General features: G+C 32.1%; 1 protein-coding gene across 3 annotated transcripts in view; it reads right to left on the minus strand.

The window, feature by feature from the left end:
- Positions 1-21,801, minus strand: part of LOC142323056 (polyamine-transporting ATPase 13A3-like) — a 158,049-nt gene that overhangs the window by 96,851 nt on the left and 39,397 nt on the right. For all 3 annotated transcript variants that reach the window (XM_075362172.1, XM_075362171.1, XM_075362173.1), the window contains exons 6-9: positions 20,838-20,969; positions 14,714-14,847; positions 7,820-8,002; positions 2,135-2,323 (exon numbers count right to left, since the gene is read on the minus strand). In XM_075362172.1, coding sequence (XP_075218287.1) covers positions 2,135-2,323; positions 7,820-8,002; positions 14,714-14,847; positions 20,838-20,969 — 638 coding nt within the window. The remainder of the gene's footprint in view (positions 1-2,134; positions 2,324-7,819; positions 8,003-14,713; positions 14,848-20,837; positions 20,970-21,801) is intronic.

A 21,801-nucleotide genomic window follows, 5' to 3' on the forward strand; every position in this document is an offset into this window, starting at 1 on the left:
CTCTATCCCAAGAGGGGATAACGTGGCATTTCATACCACCCAAGGCTCCACTTTTTGGAGGTTTATGGGAGTAGTCAGTCAAATGTGTCAAAACACACCTAAAACGTATCATGAAAACATCAGTTTTAATTTACGTTCAGTTTGTATCATTGTTAACACAGGTAGAAGCATGCATAAATTCACGCCCATTAGTTCCTTTGTCAGATAACCCAACCGATTTTTCTCCTTTAAATCCTTCTCACTTCTTAATTGGTGATGTACTCACAACTAATCCTGAACCTTCTAGCAAATAAACTATCTCATTGGCAACAAATCCAACAGTTTTTGCAACACTTTTGGTCACAGTAGTCATGAGACTACTTGAATGGCCTACAGCAGAAAAAAAGTGGACCACTTCTTCACCAAATTTAAGGATTAGTGACATGATCATCATCAAGTCTCCTTCCTCCTATACAATAGAAAATGGCCGCTATTGTAGGACTTCATCCACCAGAAGAAAATAAAGTTCGGTTTGTCACTGTCAAGACTTCAAATGGGGTACTGAAGAGACCAATTAACAAATTATGTTTATTGCCAATTTCTTTTTAAGGAAACATTAGACATTAAGTTATTTAATATTGTCATTATTATTTGTGTACATCTATATAGTATTTTTGAAGCAACCTCTTCATGGTAGGGAGCATGGATGAGATTGTGAAATGCTTTGTGACAATGAGTTTCCTGTTCTTGTTCTGTGTGTTTATAATGTGTCTGGGACCAGCTGAGCCACAGCTATCAGTGATCAACAACAATAAGAAATAACAAGAAATAATTTATTTACAGTTCATTGCAAAAAATGCGTTAAAAACAGTGCAAATTGTGTCACATCAGTTAACATCATCCAGTAATTTTATATTTATTTTATACATACTTTTAAATTAATTCAACCTTGTATTACTAATTTTTAAATAAAGCATTTCCAAAAATTAAAAAGTTTTTTTTAACCTTCCTACAATGTTTAAAAATAATATTTTGGTTTTTACAGAAGGAAATAAGAAATTTAAATTTCAGAGTAAAAAAGTTTATATAAAAAATACATTCAAATAAAATAAAATTAAAAAGTAATTATCAATAATATTCTTAAGTTTACAGGTAACTTTAGTCACTGAAATTTTAATGCTTGCAGCATACTTACTACATAATCTCACCATCAGCGCCTGCACACAACAATGTTGTCAGTTTTTGTACTTCGCATTACACACCATGACCATTCCACACCACAGCTTTGGGTATAACAAACTGTGTTTATTTTTATTAATAGGAATATTGAGTCACATTGGGTTGCAACAGCAGTTGTTCAACAAGATAATGACGAAAAACTATCAAATCTACTTCTAATGATGAATTATAAATAACATATGTAACAGATTTTAACTTTGAACAGTAGATAGCAAAACTTTAAGAAATAAAAAAAAATGCAAAACTTTCTACAAAATTAAAAAAAAGCAAAACTCTTTTTCTCAATTCCAGTGACTTAATAGAGAAGTGGTAACTCCAGTATAGAAAAGTAAAGATGTAGAACCACAAACAATTCTAGATTTGCATTCTAGTTAGGCTTGGCACTTCACATCTTCAATATAAAAAAATAAGTAATTGAACATCAGGTTGTGGTCACTAAGATTAAATAAAATAACAAAACATTTTTGATCTAATTTCAGTTGGAGTAAAATTTTAGCCTCCATGACTAATCAATAAATTTTATTTTATACATTACATGTATTTTATTGTGTGCATACTTAATTATCATATGTCTGGAAAGAGCATTCTTCTGTACTTCAGAAAATGTTCTTATAATAAATAATAATTTGAAAAGTAAGAAGATATTATTCATGAACAAAGTCAATACTTTATGGAAGATGTACTGTGTTACCTGTAAAAAAATGAAAAACGAGCAGAGAAGCTCTGCTTCTGGCACAGGCTGAGTTAAAATAACATGCTGAATCAATTGATCACACAAATTCCCCTCATTTTTATCACACCAGGTATAAATTTTTTATGTAATACTGTTATTAAAACTATTAAGGTAACTATTAAACCACTCATGTAATTGGCATAAAATAACAAAAGAATACAAATTTTTTTAAGCCAAACGAACCTTATCGAAACAAACCAGTGAAGTCTTTCCAGAAATAAGGATTCTGGCAGGAGATATACAAAATATGCCTTGCTTTTTTAGTCTCTTTTGTGAGTAAACAGTACCGACAGTCATAGCAGCAGGTAATGTTGGAGGTACAACAATTGTTATAATATCAAGTGTTCGCAGAAGAAGTGTTTCCAGACTTGCCTGTGTAACATAAAAAATAAATTAAACCTAATACACTTCATAAAAGTGCTAATGTGCTTCATAAAAAAAAAAATAATAATGACTATCATCTATTTAAACAGTGAAATGTAATATTCATTTGAAAATAACAGTACTGTAACAAAAAATTAGAAGTTATTCGATAAGAAATTGATAATGACAAGCAGATAATGATGTATCTAAAAATATGTTTAGATTGTATAAAGGTCTTAAAACCAGAAATCGACCAGCAGAAATTGTAGATTGGGACATAAATATGTATAATCATGCTAATTTTTTTTTATCCATTTACTAATTTGAATATTTTATAATAATAATGGTGATCAGTGATGATAATGATCAGTGATTAGTGGTGATCATGATAATAATTATTGTTTTTAATAGATGGTTCCTCTCACCCATTCTAGCCATCCAATACAATATCTAATCTACAAACAGGGAAGCAGAGAAGATCTAGCCAAGTGTAAGAAGTATAGCACAACAGTAAGTGAAGAACTTTAATGTGCTGCACTATCATATCAGGAGTTTGGGAAATAACAGCAACAAACTAACTAGTGCAGTCAAATCAAACTGTTTATGAAAAATATATCTAATCTAATTGTAAAATAACTATTCCCTAAAATAAATTTAATATTAATGTCAAGTGAGATAGTAAATAACCTAAAACAAAAATTATATTACATATAATTAAAAAATAAAATAAAATAAATGTAAACTATGTGTAAGCAAAAATAAAAAAGGTGATTATGAACTATTCACAAATTACCAGTCATCATTCAAAAATATCTTTTTACTTTCCCTTTTAAACAAAATTTCATTTTCATTAAGCATATATACTACACTATTGTTTACCAAGTTAAAGCGTTCAATAAATCTGATCAGTGGAGATAAGATGCTTCGGTTTGAACATTAGGAATAGGAAACTTATGTTTCCTATTCATATTTGCAATCCTGATGCATATATATGAGACGTCAACATTGATAAATCCAAGCACTATCTTATAAATACACATAACTTCTTGCATTTTACTTCTTGATTTCCAAGGACACAATGACTACATAACCGCTACAAATGAAAGTTGGTGCATCTTCAGCCCTCATTGCTGTAAATTCTAAAGGAATTTCCTTTGTGAAGGATTTCACATTTTCAAATGGGTTTGCAGGCTTCAGTTTAGCTCTTCCTGCTTCTCACAATGGTATTTCTCCATAGAAAATCCTTAACCTTTTTTCTTAAAAGAGCACTCATCATAATAAGCAGTTAACTCGGTTCTTTTAAAGTTTTGGTGTGCCACTTTCTTATGATCAAGGCACTAAGGTTTTTGAAAAAACCAACCAGGAACATATTTGACCTTCTTCTCACTGGAATATACTAACTAATTCTGGAACATAGAATTTCACAAAAATAATATCTTATCACTAATATTTGATGAAAGATAGACTACACTCCACTCTGTCAGTTTTAGAATATTTACAGATCTAGGCAGTCATCTCTAGAGTAATCAAAAGATTGCCCGACAGATTTGTCTCTCATTTTCTCTACCTTGGCATTCACTACAAGGGCATCATCAAGGACTCAGAATAAATAAGATCAATTTCCATGTCCACATTCACATCACCATTAGACCAATTGTGGGAGTGGCAGGGGCAGCAGCAACCAGGGTTAGTAGCCTCTGGATGTCGACCAGTGTTGACATCCAGGGTTAGTAGCTCTCGGGTGTACTCTAGTGGGTAGCCTTGCTATAGGAGAGATGATTTGCTGGATGTATACTTTTAAACAATTAAATATGACAGATGGTTCATGTAAACACCCTGTTTTAAAACCAGTCAATTTGCCAGAAGTGAAATAGAACAGAAATAGTCTCAGACTGAATTGAAAATGAACTGAGATGACAACGGCAAATATTTGTCAATAATAGTCCACCCAGATCCAGATATCTTGTGATTACAAGAGAGAATGGTAATTTCTCTCTTGTATTTCTGTTGTGATTTTTCTTGAAAATGAGCCCATTCATGATTGCCATGGAAATAACCAGCTGTGTTGGTAGCTCTACTAAAGAAATATGTAGGACATTTAATGGTAGGTACATCGAAACAGTGAATGACAGCCAAACACAAAGATTCTGGTGTTAAAGAAGACTGGAGAGTTCCTCATGCTTGACCCACCAGGTTGGTCTAGTGATGAACTCGTAATTGCAAATCAGATGATTTCAAAGTCAAGAATTCTAAGGTTCAAATCCTAGTAAAAGCAGTTACTTTTGTACAGATTTGAATACTAAATCGTGGATACCCATGTTCTTTGGTGGTTGGATTTCAATTAACTACTATCTCAGGAATGGTCAACCTGAGAATGTACAAGACTACAGTTCATTTACATTCACACATATCAACCTCATTCATCCTGTGAAGTAATACCTTACAGTGGTTCCGAAGGCTAAAACAGAAAAAGAAAGAGTTCGCCATGCTTGTCCAACCACAAGCATGGGGAAGCATTATTTTTGTTTTCTGGCCTTAATTTATTGAAATAGGTTATTATTTGTTGCGATCTGCTTAATTGCACTGAACAAGAAACAGTTGAATAATTATCAAGTCAAGGTGTGACTGAATGCCAAAGGCTGACCATGAGAAGAAATGGTGAGGTTTTGCCTTCTGCTTCTCATGTGCTCACATTCAATAGACCTTCCTTGCCGGAGAAGGTGCATGATGACATACTTAATCTAGATGCAAGAGCTTTTATACAACATATGGAATATTTTAAATGCCAACACTTTGGACACATTGCAATCAGATATGAGAGACAACAAATCTGCATGTGGTGAGGTAAGTAATGAGTGAACCATTTAGAGATCCTCCTGTTTGCATCAACTGTAAAGGGCAGCACATCTGCCACTCTAAAAAACTGTCCAGTTTATAAAATAGAAACTGCAATTCAGGAGGAGAAAACACTGTAAAAGATCAGCTGATGTAAGAAAAATCATTAGCAGCCTTAACCTACTACAAAGTATGTAGAAGGAATTGCTACTCCTTTCTTGTCATAGATTAATATAGATCTGCTGCTGTGTCACCTTCCACCAAGTAGACCATCTATGAGTCATAGATAATAAGATGAAATCTTCCACTCAAAAGGAAGCTTTAAGACATACCAAGTTACAGCCACCAGTTAATATTTTGCAGAAAAATGATAAACACAAATCATGCCAGACTAAAAATCTAAATAAAACTAAAATACAATTACAGTACAAAATCTTCCAGACTAATGAATTAAGAAAGCAACTGATACAGATCCTCTAAAAAAAATGGCTTCAAAGCAAAGTTCTTCTCAGGTGGTTTCACTTCTCAAACCATAGTGATAACCTAAAACAAAACTGTAACTTTCTCACCTTTTCTAGGCAGGAATCGGGATGACCCTGTTATGGGTGTCTCTCCTGATTCCATCTCCAGATTGACACCTGTTCAAAATGCCAATCCAAATCTGTCCTCATCCACTGCTTTTGTAGTATCCAATTTGTATGCTGATGGCCAAGTGGTGGCAGAACCTAATAGACCATGAAGCAGCATGCCAAATGGAAAAAAAGGAAAAGGTTGCCCAAAAAGCAAACCCAACCCAACAACATGAGCCCAGTGGAATATAAATGGATATCTATCTAACCTCTATGATTAGAGGCACTAATTGGTAAGTTAAATCCAGTGTGCATCAGCTTACAGGAAACCCATTTTCATTGAGATAAATTGTAAGAACTCAAAGGATTTGATGTACTTTGAAGAGATCCACTTCCTATCAATAAAGAGGAGTAATAATCCTGACAGGTGAAAAAATTGATACTCAGATAGTTGATCTCAACACATATCACAGGTAGTTGTAATTCATATACGTTATCCAGTTGAAGTTACGATTTGGACTAATTATTTTCCAAATGCTGACAGGAATGCAGATACTCTTTTCCAAATCACAGATCAACTAGCCAAACCATTTCAATTAGTCAGCGACTTTAATGCACATAATCTGATTTGTGGATCAGATTGTCCCTACACTGGAGGGTGCAAAGTAGAATTTTTTGTTACTAATTCAGTACTTTTGAATATGGGCTCAAGAACCTTCTAGGTAATTCTAGACCCTGAATAGACCCCGCTTTCTCGAGCCCTGTTAGCTACTAGGTTCTCTTGGTCCAAAGTTAAAGATTTGCAATTGGGGAAGCTTCCCCATTTGCACTTTGTCTGGTATTCAGAATGTCCTGCTTCCCACAAGGAGGAGATGGTATTATGATAGGGCTGACTAGATTCGTTTCAATAAACCCACCGGGTTGATCTAGTGGTTAAACTCGTCATCGCAAATCAGCTGATTTTGAAGTCAACAGTTCTAAGGTTCAAATCCTAGTAAAGGTAGTTACTTTTATATGGATTTGAATACTAGATTGTGGATACCGATGTTCTTTGTTGGTGCATATATACAGGAAAACTGTAAATAAATATAAAAAGGCCCTTGATGTTATCAAAAGTCTTTTAAATATTAATTGGGGTTCAAACAAAGGAGAACTATTATGGCTGTACAAGTCTTTAATTCAATCAAAATTTGGGTACAGATGTATATATACTCATCTGCTACGAAGTTGTAGTTAAATAAAATCAATATTGCACATAATATAGGCATCAAATATGCCACAGGAATTTTCTGAACAAGTCCAATTAAAAGTCTGATATCTGAGTTCAATTGCAATAAGGAGAGATATTGCTACTCAGATACTCAGCTCATGTGTGTGCATTTCCTGTTCATATTAATCTTTCAATATTTTTTAAGAACTGTTTCTCCAGATTATACAATATTAAGCCTATGCATTGTAAGCTTGCAGGGATTGCAGGGACTAATGAGCTGATGAGAAAATATGATATTATTTTCCTGCAATGCTGAACATCTCGTTTTGGAAAGTTTCCTCTCGTCTAATTCCACTATTAATTGATAGAGTCGATGTGTAAGAAACCATGAAAGATAATACCCAAATTTCATTACCAAATAAATCTTCAAGCATCTTATCAATGATTACGAAAATTAACCCTATATATTTATGGATGGATCCAAGATAGAAGAGTTGAGTTGGGTGTTCTTTTGTTTTCAGTGATGAATCTCACTATTGGACCATATTAAAGGCCACTAGTGTGTTCATGGCTGAATTGTTGGGAATTTGTCATGCCTTTGGTTTGTTCAGTACCAAATTCACCCTGATATTCTCAGTCTTGCTCAGTCTCAATATTAGCTTATGTAACAATTTTACTACTGATGCCTTAATTTATGGCTGATGAGATACATCATGGTGGTTTTGTGTGCGTTTTCGAGCCTGCGTGTCAATATATTGTAAATTAGTTATTTTGTAGGATTAAACAGAATCCATTTTATGTTAGCTATTTTTATCAACAGCAAATAAACACAGTTCTTATCAAAACAATAAAAAATAAAATAAGATTTACAACAATTTTTTTGTGACATACCCCATGTAAAATATAAAGGTGAGCAGAATAAAGCATAGCTATGGAAGCTAGCATAAAGAGGAGAAATACAAATCTGATTGATTCAACCATAAAATCAAATGCCATTTGTTTTGGATGAAGAATTAAACGAATTAATTCACCTTTAGCTGTGTTGCATCCAGTCTGGGTTACTACAGCAAGCACCTAAAATAATAGAAACAAACTGAAATAAATATAATAAAACACAAATACTTGTGGTACTGAAATTTGAGTCGACAGAAGAACTTATGAGAATTTATTATTCAGGATATTTACTCAAAAGAAACAAAAGATATGGAAGAAATAAAATTTAATATACCGGTATTATTCGGAAATATATAAACGACCGTACTTTTCAAGTACGCGAAATTGGAAAATTGCATACCACAAGGCTCGGCCGTTCAGCGGCACTCTGTTCACGATCGCCAACGATAAATTGTTATTAGCCATTCTAGCAAAAATCAGCAAAAGTATTTACTCGATGATATGACAATTGCATACCAACAATGCTACAGATATGGTGAAGTATAAATTGCAACGAGCAATAAACGCCCTTAACAAAGTTACAAGGAATAATGGTTTAAAATTTTCACCAGAGAAGACGTGCTGTACACTTTTGTGCACTTCTGTAGGAACAGAACTTCTCATTGTAGTCCTGTTTTGACCATCGATGATCATCCAATCCAATACAAGGATAATGAACATTTTTCAGGTCTACAATTAGGTAAATCACTTACATGGGGACTACATATACAGGACTTGAGTGTTAGATCCAAGAAAGCCTTAAACATTATTAAATGTTTATCAAACATCAATCGGGGCTCAGATAAAGAAATATTACTGCTATATAAAGTACTGGTTTAATCGAACCTCGATTACAAGGTTATTATATATCAATCAGCTGGAAAGTCGCATCTACAAAAGTTATATGTAATACTTAACAGCAAAATCAAATATGGCGCAGGCGCTTTCTGTACAAACCTCGTGACTAGTTTAATATCAGAAGCCGGTATAATGCCACTACATTATAGAAGACAGATCTTACTGTTAAGATACGCAGCAAGTGGCTTTAGGGATGTAAGGGCCCTTTATACCATGTAAGTGTTATCAGTGTATGTTACAAGTGTGTTTAAATGTTTTGCGTTTTGTTATTTTTATGTTTTTAATTAAGATGTAAGGGCCCTTTACACCCTTACATTTGAATATATGCACAAACTGAAAATCCCATACCACAAAATTTAGAAGAAATAAAAGAAACTATAAAAATCTTTGAAAAATAATAAAGCTGCTGATAATGACGGAATAGTGGAAATCAGCCAAGAAGAGTTTCTTTCGTAAACAGTTGAACCTTTTTGAAAAATTTAGCTGGAAAAAAAAATCCCTTAAGATTGGAGAACTGCAATTATCCATCCTCTTCACAAAACCATGATAAAAAAGATGTGAATAATGAAAAAGGGATCTCCCTCTCTTACCAGTAACATACAAAATTTTCTCTTAACTACCATTAAACAGATTAGAAATTCAAACTGATCCAAAGTTAGGTGAGTTTCAAGGAGGCTTCAGAAAGGGTACATTAATAAGTTTGAAATTAATAATTAAAAACTGGATGTTAAGATCAAAACCAATGTTCATAACAGTTGTTGATTTTCATAAGCTATGATTCTGTAGAGAGGGAAACTGTTATTAATGCAATGAAACAATATGAAGTCAATCAGTAAACTATAAATGAAATAAAACTACTTCTAACAAACACATTCTCAAAAACAAAATTTTTAGGCGAAATCAGGCGACCTTTCGAAATTAAAACAGGTCTGAGACAGGCTGGTGGCCTTTACCCTATACTCTTTAACCTAGTATTAGATAAAATAATGAAAACATTTTCGAATGTTAACAAATATGCTTTTGGAATCAGGACAGGGAAAGGAAAAATAAGAATTAATTGTATAGCTTTTGCAGATGATTTGACTTTACTGGCGAATTCAGAAACTGAGGCTATTTCCCAAGTTGAAGATTTGCAAATAGCTGTTGAAAAAGCTGGTGTACAAATTTCCTTTGCTAAAACGGAAATAATGACAAATTCTAAACAAAAAAAGAGATATATAGAAACGAAATTTGAAAAAATAAATAAACATATAAATTTAAAAATCTAGGCGAAACAATAACTTCAGATGGTTAGGATGAGAATGCGTTTTAAAGTAGAAAATAATTTTTGAGATTGAAATTTTATAATAAAAATATGTACAAGAAAAATCTGTCCATAAATGCAAAATTATTAAGACATTATAATACAGAATTGAAACCCATAATCCCATAATTATGGGACAGAAACATTCAACCTTTCAAAACAGATTTAGAACCACTTTTAAAAACTGAAAGGAAAATTTTAAGAACGATCCATAGCCAAAGAAAAACGAAAAACGGATACAGAATAAAGTCAAATAAAGAAATTTACAAAATTAAAGAAAACAAAAATAATACTTTTGAAGATTTAGAAAACACAATCCGAAAAATAATAAAATTTGTGGGACATATGATTCGAATGGATTCAGATAGTTTGAACAGAAAACGTTTTGATAAATTTTCAAATATAAAACTCCTCCCCATATGTAAAACAAGTAAAGGAATACTTAAAAAAAGTAAATATTGAAATAAAAGACTGTCAAGATAGAAAAGAATTTAAAGTTCGCATAATAGAGGTTCTTGCATAAAAAAATTTGCATAATAGAGGTTCTTGTGAATGCAAAAAATTAAAGAGAGCACATGTGCTGGGCAGAAGAATGAAAAACACAGCATAATGAAAAAGTGAAGGAATTCTGGAGGAGAAAGAGGGAAAATCAGAAGAGAAGGAATTAAAATGATATTTGCGTGGTCCTCTGTAGGCCTGTTCGAAAAAAAATACCTCGGATCAATTCCAATGCCACGTCCTTGCAATAACATCTACGCACACGTCCGGGACGGGCGGACAATGATAAGGTACTTCAGTACTTTTCCTTCATTTCGGCAACGTGGCAATGGTTTTGCTCAGCAGCTCCCCTTTGGAATATGGGATTGTCTGTCCCAAGCTGTTGCGGTTGTGCTTCACGGTTTCGCTGTTGCAGCAGGTGCCCGGAGGCATGACCATGATATGTTTTAGCTGATGATGGGCGGAGTCTCCACCCTTCTTCACAGTTGTGAAGTCGCGTTGAGGATGGGCTGATGTAAGCCTGGCTATGTCAGAGTCTTGCACTGCTCAATGTGAGTCAATCACTTCAGCCCTTGGCAAGAATTATACCATGGGTAAGAGTATCGGAGCCCTTACTGCTACGTGCAGCCCCGGGATGTCGGTTTAGTGGATCATGCAGTACCTGACTGTAGAGAGTCCCAACTAACTCTAGAGTGCCCAAACCGTCTCTCCGCCTGCACCTTGTGACAAATTGACTGGCGTAATTATAACTTATGTATGGAACATTCTACTTCCACAATTTCCGTGGCAGAAGGTCTATGTAAAAATACTCGTCTTGAAGAGCCTCTGTCTTCGCAAGTGAAGAGTTTGAAGACTGTAGAGTTTAACGATAAGGAAGAGTGCAGAGTTTTGAAAAAGGATTGAACTAAGTTTTGATCAAAGAATAGCAGATCGATTCCAAAATAATTAGTAAGCAAGAAGAAAGACGGCGATTTTTTTAAGATAACCCCTTTTGTGACAGATTGTGTCATCACGGAAGCTGCTGGAGGACCAGTTAAAGAGACAAGAAAAACTGGACTGTTGTAGAAAATTTTAATGACGTTGAGTTGTTACAGCTACTCAAAGCCAAGAAGATTGGAGTCTTGGACACTGAGGTTGCTTCCCATAGTATCCTGAATACCTCAAAGAGTGTAAGTTGTGACCAGGGATTTGTTAAATTGCATGAAAGAATAAATCATAGAGGAACTTCAGGAACAAGGATTTGTTTAGTGTCATCGCTTAAACATACAACGCAACATACAAACAACTTCCCTGATTTATCAGGGAAGGCTCACTATTGTTTTTTATCCAGATGTAAGAAAATTATTTTCTCTTTTACTTTTTTTTTGATGTGGAAGGGGGCTAGTGACCCCAGTAGCTGTTACCCCTAAAACCTCAAAAAAAAATTTTTTTAAATAATAATAATATGAAGGCTGACTGACATTGAGGATTTTGTGAATTTGGATCTAAAAGAAAGTATAGATCATAGAAATAATAAAAGAAAGAAAATTAAATATATAAGTTAGTATAAAATCACTTTGTAATATCAGGGGTGTGAGCATTTAATATTGTACTCACAGATGTAAATAACATAAAGCTCACAACAGTTTAAGAATTTCCTGTGGTTCCGGACTAGGTAGTAAACCCTAACCTGATCAATCCTGAATAGAGCAGTTTCTCTGCACGTCAATTGTACCCTTTTTCTTCTCACTTTTTTCTTCTTCCTTGGAAAAGACCTAAACGTGTTGGGTCAGCCACCCTGGTTCTAACTAAGGCAGTGTGCTGGCAAGTAGCAGAGTACTTACTTTTTACTGAAGCATAGTGAGGTAGTGATTCCAAATGTGAACTGTAAACTGTCCAGACAAAAAGTCAAACTAGCCAAGTTAACATTTCTACCTGGTAAGCCAGACCTTCTATTCCTGTTCTTAATCAAAACCGGTGTCCTATTGCTAAAGCCTTTTGTTCAGTACAGCAATTTTAAAATAAATAATGTCATCTCATTTTGATACAAAATAGCTTAAAAAATTTGGATTATATAAATGCAAAAATGTGATCATGGATATTTATTACTACCATTAAATGAACAGTAAGTTCATTCAATGTTTAAATATTATTATTTAAACATTATATAGAGAATTTGGGGTAGTTCAAGTCATTTTATTATGTCATAAATATTGATTAATATTTATCTATAAAAATATTATACTTTTTGATTTTGATGGATTGCACAAGTTCCCAACTCAAATGACTAAAAACATCAATGTCCATATTTTTAAATATTGAATAGCATTATTCAAGAGACCTGGGTATGTTTCATGAAAAGAGGTGTTAATTAAATATAATATAAATATCAAACATCTCAACTCTATCTGTGCTTTTGAAAGGTATTTAATTAGTAATATCAATAATTTTGCTCATCAGCTATTACTGGAACGATGTTTTTGATTTAATGATGATTATAATTATTTTATTGATGTATTGGTCATTTATTTGATAAATTGATGTTGAAACTGTATAAAGGTACTATTTGTTTTTGAATCAGATTTGTTACCTTGCTCCTTCTAACTGGCAGAAGTTATATGACCTTTGATACATGCAGGCTACAATATATTTTATGTTTTTTAATCAATTATCTAGTATAAATGAATGAATAAATAGATAAAATATAATGGATATTGTTACATATCTATGCACATGTATATATTTCAGGAATGGAAACTGAATTGCATTGTTCATAGAACAGAACAAAAGATGTGCTTTGGTATGACAAAAGTAAAAAATGAGAAAAGAAAAGTTGCAGTGCAGAAAGGAATGAGACAAAGATGTAGCCTACTTAACTGCCTCATTACCCGTTAATTTTTGCATGGAAGACGCTCTAAAAGAAATAAAGAGCAGAATAATAGGCCAGCGATAAAAAATCAAAATCTTAAGATGCTCCAAAGCTTATTGTTATTTCTTATGAAACGAAGAATACATTAGAAGAAGAAATGAATGGTATAGATTTATTGATGGGAAAGAAGTTCTGTGTGAAATAAAGGAGAGTAAAACAAAGGTAATGAAATGCAACCGAATGTAAAATAATGATGAGTTAAATATTGAAATAGGAGAACAAAATATACCACAAGTTGTGCAACCGAATGTAAAATGATGAGTTAAATATTGAAATAGGAGAACAAAATGTACCACAAGTTGCAAGATTTTGCTTTATTTAGAGAGTAAAATCACAAAGGATTTATGGAGAAAAAAATCTGCTGGTATCAAACATAGATTTAGAAATAAATGAAATTCTTTAAAATATTTGTATACAGTTTACTGCCTTGCAGCAGTGAAATGAAGCCAGAAAAAAAATTAGATACTTTTGAGAAGTGGAGTCAAAGGAGAATGATGAAAATTATATTGATCTGTAGAGTACAAACTTAATCTGGAGTTAAGGTGAGTAAAAAAAAAGAGAGAAGTTTGTGAGAGAATTCAATAAAAAGAATATAAGGCACCCCACATACAAGTGAATCTAGCTCTAGAAGTATAGAGTGTAAAAATTGTAAAGCAAGAAAAGGATTAAAATGTATGAAATGGATAATTGAGAGTGTAGGACATAGAGATTGACACAAAAAAGAAGAGAATGAAGTTAGACCAGTTTGATGTGTGAAGTACATCAAACCAGTCAAACTACTAAAATCCTCCCCAAAAAATCAAGTTGTCTGAACGCAGTTTGTGTATTGCAAATTTACATTTTGCCACAAATCTGATTTGATAAAATAAGTTAATGAACAAAAAAAAAATTAAAAAAAAATTGTAGATGAGGAATAAAAAAGTAAAATATAAATAAAAGTTAAGTGATGTAACTTTAGAATAGTTTAAGACTGATAAAATTTTCCTGATAAATATGATGAAATAAGTTTTTGAATGTTTACAAATGTTTAAAATTACACAAAATAAATTGAGACTGCTATAAAGAAAAGTAAAGAAAAGTAAAGTAAAGTAAGAATGGTTATTGTCTAGCACAAGTGATGATCAAATACATAATAATACAAAACTCAAGTGGTATTAAATTTTCACTGTCGTGTTGCACAATGTTTATTGTGTTTCAAAACAAAATTTCATGCAAAAATATAAATGCTATAAGTGATACTTCTTAAGAGATAAAGTAAAATAGTTATATTCTATATAATATGTACCTTATTGTTCTCATAGTATCTTGTTTGGAGAATTTGTGTACCACAAAACAAAGTATGCCTTGCGTGTAATGATTTTGGCTTGTAAACTTCATTGCTATAAGGCAGTGGAATCTTTATAACTGGAACACTTTCACCTAAAATATACCATTAATGAAAGTATAACGTACTGAAATATAAAACTATTTACTAAATTGACTTATTTCATAAAGAATGAGTTCAAAATATTGCACCAGATTTCATTAAAAAATCTCAATCTATTTTTGACATATGAATTTCTAAACAAAAAAATTATAGACAGAAAATGAAACATTTCTGGACATTCAGTACAGCAACATTTTACTTTATTTTTCATAATATATATTTCTTCCTAAAATTTTGTTTATTAGTTTTTGAAACATTATATTATTAATATAAATAAATAGACTACCAACAAATGTTTAAACAGAACTCCATGATTGAAAGACATCTTCAGTCTTAATTTTTAATAACTTACATATATTATTCCTCCTCTATGAATCATGAGACCTTGCCGTTGGTGAGGGGGCTTGAGTGCTCAGGAATACAGAGTAGCTGGACCGAAGGTGCAACCATATCGAAGAGGTATCTGTTGAGAGCCAGACTAAGGAATGATTCATGAAAGAGGGCAGCAGCTCTTTCAGTAGTTGTTAGGGGCGTGAGTCACAATGACTTAAACGGCCGTATCAACATCACTCAGTCCTCTGAGTACTGCGCAGCTGAAAGCAATGGAAAACTACAGCTGTTTTTTTTCAAAAGCTGCATTTTCAAAAGCAATAATGGAGGCGCCTAGGTAAAATATTCCAGAGGTAAAATAGTCCCCCGTTCGGATCTCCGGGTGGGGACTACTAAGGAAGGGGTCACCAGAAAAGTAAAAAATAACATTCTACAAGTCGGAGTGTGGAATGTTAGAAGCTTAAAAATGGTTGGTAGGGTAGAAAATTTAAAAAGGGAAATGGATAGGGTAAACGTGGATATAGTAGGAATTAGTGAGGTTCGGTGGAAGAGGAAGGCGACTTTTGGACAGGTACTTTAGAGTAATTAACTCAGCGTCAAATAATGGGCAGGCAGGAGTAGGTTTCGTGATGAACAAGAAGATAGGGAGGAGAGTGGAGTACTTCAAGACGCATAGCGATAGAGTCATTGTAATAAGGATAAAATCAAAACCTAAACCGACAACGATTGTTAACGTCTATATGCCTACAAGCGCCCATGATGATGATGAGGTAGAGTGTGTATACGAAGAAATTGATGAAGCAATTAAACACGTAAAAGGAGATGAAAATTTAATAATAGTTGGAGATTGGAATGCAAGCACTGGAAAAGGCAAGGAAGGAAATATAGTGGGTGAATACGGGCTGGGCAAAAGGAATGAAAGAGGGGACTGACTTATAGAGTTTTGCACGAGGTATAATTTAGTAATTGCCAACACCCAATTTAAAAATCATAATAGAAGAATATACACTTGGAAAAAGCCAGGCGATACTGCAAGGTATCAGATAGATTATATCATGGTTAAGCAAAGATTTAGAAATCAACTCGTTGACTGCAAAACTTACCCTGGAGCAGACATTGATAGCGACCATAATTTGGTGATAATGAAATATAGATTGGGGTTTAAAAACCTGAAGAAAAGGTGTCAGATGAATCGGTGGAATTTAGAGAAGCTTGAGGAAGAGGAGGTAAAGAAGATTTTTGAGGAGGACATCGCAAGAGGTCTGAGTAAAAAAGATAAGGTAGAAAATGTAGAAGAAGAATGGAAGAATGTTAAAAAGGAAATTCTTAAATCAGCAGAAGCAAACTTAGGCGGAATAAAGAGAACTGGTAGAAAACCTTGGGTTTCAGACGATATATTGCAGCTGATGGATGAACGTAGAAAATATAAGAATGCTAGTGATGAAGAAAGTAAAAGGAACTATTGGCAATTAAGAAATGCTATAAACAGGAAGTGCAAACTGGTGAAAGAAGAGTGGATTAAAGAAAAGTGTTAAGAAGTGGAAAGAGAAATGAACATTGGTAAAATAGACGGAGCATACAGGAAAGTTAAGGAAAATTTTGGGGTACATAAATTAAAATCTAATAATGTGTTATTAAGACACAAAAAAATTATTAAGATGGTACACCAATACATAATACGAAAGGTAAAGTCGATAGATGGGTGGAATATATTGAAGAGTTATACGGAGGAAATGAATTAGAAAATGGTGTTATAGAGGAAGAAGAGGAAGTTGAAGAGGATGAAATGGGAGAAACAATACTGAGATCTGAATTTAAGAGAGCATTAAAAGATTTAAATGGCAGAAAGGCTCCTGGAATAGACGGAATACCTGTAGAATTACTGCGCAGTGCAGGTGAGGAAGCGATTGATAGATTATACAAACTGGTGTGTAATATTTATGAAAAAGGGGAATTTCCGTCAGACTTCAAAAAAAGTGTTATAGTAATGATACCAAAGAAAGCAGGGGCAGATAAATGTGAAGAATACAGAAGAATTAGTTTAACTAGTCATGCATAAAAAATCTTAACTAGAATTCTGTACAGAAGAATTGAGAGGAGAGTGGAGGAAGTGTTAGGAGAAGACCAATTTGGTTTCAGGAAAAGTATAGGGACAAGGGAAGCAATTTTAGGCCTCAGATTAATAGTAGAAGGAAGATTAAAGAAAAACAAACCAACATACTTGGCGTTTATAGACCTAGAAAAGGCATTTGATAACGTAGACTGGAATAAAATGTTCAGCATTTAAAAAAAATTAGGGTTCAAATACAGAGATAGAAGAACAATTGCTAACATGTACAGGAACCAAACAGCAACAATAACAATTGAAGAACATAAGAAAGAAGCCGTAATAAGAAAGGGAGTCCGACAAGGATGTTCCCTATCTCCGTTACTTTTTAATCTTTACATGGAACTAGCAGTTAATGATGTTAAAGAACAATTTAGATTCGGAGTAACAGTACAAGGTGAAAAGATAAAGATGCTACGATTTGCTGATGATATAGTAATTCTAGCCGAGAGTAAAAAGGATTTAGAAGAAACAATGAACGGCATAGATGAAGTCCTACGCAAGAACTATCGCATGAAAATAAACAAGAACATAACAAAAGTAATGAAATGTAGTAGAAATAACAAAGATGGACCACTGAAATTGAAAATAGGAGGAGAAAAGATTATGGAGGTAAAAGAATTTTGTTATTTGGGAAGTAGAATTACTAAAGATGGACGAAGCAGGAGCGATATAAAATGCCGAATAGCACAAGCGAAACGAGCCTTCAGTAAGAAATATAATTTGTTTACATCAAAAATTAATTTAAATGTCAGGAAAAGATTTTTGAAAGTGTATGTTTGGAGTGTCGCTTTACATGGAAGTGAAACTTGGACAATCAGAGTATCTGAGAAGAAAAGATTAGAAGCTTTTGAAATGTGGTGCTATAGGAGAATGTTAAAAATCAGATGGGTGGATAAAGTGACAAATGAAGAGGTATTGCGACAAATAGATGAAGAAAGAAGCATTTGGAAAAATATAGTTAAAAGAAGGGACATACTTATAGGCCACATACTAAGGCATACTGGAATAGTCGCTTTAATATTGGAAGGACAAGTAGAAGGGAAAAATTGTGTAGGCAGACCACGTTTGGAATATGTAAAACAAATTGTAAGGGATGTAGGATGTAGAGGGTATACTGAAATGAAACGACTAGCACTAGATAGGGAATCTTGGAGAGCTGCATCAAACCAGTCAAATGACGGAAGACAAAAAAAAAACATATATTATTAAATATATTTAATAATATATTATTATAATTTTTAAATTATTAAATATGACATACTTTGAAATTAATGAAACTTTTTCTTGGAGCTAATTATCAGCTCCTGCTCAATGGAGTACTGGTAGCACTGTTGATGATACTCATCTTAAAATTGCTAGAAAACCCTATATAATCAAGTAATGTATTTAATCTATGTTGTGTTGTTTAATATGTTGTTTTTATACATTATATACAGATCAATACAGATCAAAAGACATCACACTATTGATGAGTTCTGTTAAATTACTTTATTGGTACTTCATTCATTAATATTAGTATTAATATAATCATGAATATTAGGAACATAAATATGTCTGAAGTGTCAACAAGAGCAGGTTCAGGCAGAAAAAATTTTAACAGACGAATTTGAAAGATATCTATAATTATTATAAATCTACATAGACAGAAGTAAAAAAGAAAACATTCATAATTCTTGTGCCTAAAGTTCATGAATGTACTCCAGTGGTATTAAGCATTACTTGTACAGCCTGGATTTAAATTAAATAAAATTTAAATCCAAGCTTATCACAAATTATCATTTTAAATTAGAATACAGTTAAATTATGTAGAAAAATATTATCTAAAGAAATTTGAAGAGTGCATTAAACAATGCAAGTGCATTAACAAGATACAAAAGAGTAACATACATTGCAACAGTCATCAACATTCTTTATAATATTTTTTTTATGATACCTCCATAGATCAATACATGTTAGAGGAACATCTGTTATATTGGTTGTTAAGCATATAGATTCTAATTACGATTAATTGTGATAAAATAAACACTGAAGTTTAAGAAACTAAAGAAAAGGCTGATAACAAAGAGGAGGATAAAAGAGTATTTGTGAAATTAATTTTTGAATAAATCTTAGGTAGAAAGCGTAATTCAAAAGTAGATTTACTTAAAAGCAAATATATAAAGCTAAAAATGAATATAGTTAAGAAAGGAATCAATAGGATAACATGGGTAATGACAAACATGGATTTTAATTGATGGATGAATGTAGAAAGCGTTTAAATATGAGATGTTTTTAGAAAAAAAATTACTAAAAGGGGGAAAAGAGCAAAGGAGAATAGGTTAAAGGAGAGCTGTAATGATATAGAAAAGAGTACAATTGTAGTAAATATTGATGTAATACAGAGAAAATAAGAGAAAATTTTGAAGAAATGAAACCAAAATGTAGTATTATATAAGATGTGCAAATAAAAATCGGTGTTACATATAGGATGTAAGAGCAAATAGATGGCAAGAATATATAAAAGGAATACAGTCAGGAGAATAATCATCATATGAAATTTAGTAGGATGAAAAAGAAAATTATGATTATTCTAAAGGAAACTACTTTGAGGCTGTGCTAGATCTTAGAAGAGCTATGGCTACACGTTCAAATAACATATCTGAAATACATTATAAAAATTAAAAATAGAAAAAAATTATAAAATAAGAAAGGATAATCCAGCACAAAATTATAAAACAAAATGAAATAGAGAAAAAAGTAAAATGAAATTTATCAAAAAGACTGAACAAGAATCAAAATCTTGGTTTATCAAAATATGATTAGCTTTGTCTCTTTTAAATTTCAGTTGAAAAGGGGCTTAAAAATTTACATGGTTTATTGCTTCAATTTCTTTCTTTAAAGTAAAACAGCAGTGTAGTTGAAAATCATCAGAAATAAATCATAAGAAAAGTGAAAATAAAAAACAATGTTATTAATATACAAAGAAAATAAGAAGGGAACAAGGACCGAATGGATGACACTCTGCCCTGCTGAAAGCTGATCAGACATTTCAACATTTCATCCCCAGCATCCTGACCAACCCGATACCATCCAGAAAAGTGTGAAGAAAATCATATTTGAGGAGACTCTAGGAGGTGATAATAATAACTAAATTTATTTAAAATAAGAGGATGTAAAATATAATCAAACACTTTGCTAAAATCAAACTAAAAGTAAACTCATTAATGTTATTTATACCTGCAGAAATATCATCAATTATTTTTAAAAGTGTTGTAGTATTGATGTAACTAGGCCAGAAATGGTATCAAAAGGAAGCAAAAATGTTAAAAGACGGTAAAAACTAACATAACTGCTCATAAATAATTCTCTTAAACGCTTTAGATAAAGAACAGGAAACTAACTAATAAGTTGTAATCAGATGGCATGTGATTCAAGGGGATAGTCTGTCAAATCATTTGATGAATAATTGTGTAACTCTTTTAAAATCAAAATGTTCTCAGTTAAGTTTTTTCTTTCAGTCCTTACGTTAAACATTATCCTTTCATCTAAATATATTTAAAATACCTGTTAAGGAACTTTCATTGACAACACATGTGCCAGATAGCAAGAGAGCATCGCACATCATCATACAACCATGAGGTGGAATTTCTACAACATCTCCTGGCACCAATTTATCTGATGATTCTTCAAAACTACCTGCAAAGTTAAAGATTTTATGATTCAAAACAATGGACCATAAGTGAATTTTTGAATAAATACAGAATAAAAGTTTAAGTTCTTAAAATAAAAAGATTAAAGGTTTTAAATTTTAAATAGAACAAATAAATGCATGATAAGTTATTATATTTTATAAAGTTTGTATTGTAATTTGAAGTGAATATATGAACATGTAATGCAGCTGATGATGCGAGTAAATCACGAAAGGGCTCCTACATATATAATGGAATAAGGTAAATCATCCTACTTTATTCTGTACTTTGGTTAATCTAATAAAATAAATATATTTGTATATAGTACAAAGGAGTATGATTCATGAAAGAATTGATTTTAAAAAAATTATTATAAATGCCAACCAGTCAAAATTATTATTTAAATTCTACAAGTTACATGTTAAACTTAGTAATATAATGCAATCACTAAAATTCAACAAAATATGCTTCAAATTAAATGTGATACCTAAATACTCTTGACTCAATATAAAAAAAATTATCAAATTAATAAATGTATTAATAAAACAAAAGAATTGCTGAAAAATTTTGGGTAAAACAAGAAATCAAATATGCATATTACAGAAAAAATGAATAAATATTGAATTATACATTTACACTTGGTAAAAATTTGGGGTAATCTTATATTTGATTATGAATTTAATTTGATTAAGGACATATTGAAATGTATAAAAAGAAGAAAATAAATATAATAAAATTTGTAATTTAATAAAAATAATAATAATTATAAGAGTAATGATAACCATCATTATAATCTTAATAAATATAATAATAATAAAGGCTTGGGTTATTTCACATTA

This window comes from Lycorma delicatula, chromosome 4 (assembly GCF_047948215.1).
Source record: "Lycorma delicatula isolate Av1 chromosome 4, ASM4794821v1, whole genome shotgun sequence".
Classification (NCBI taxonomy): domain Eukaryota; kingdom Metazoa; phylum Arthropoda; class Insecta; order Hemiptera; family Fulgoridae; genus Lycorma; species Lycorma delicatula.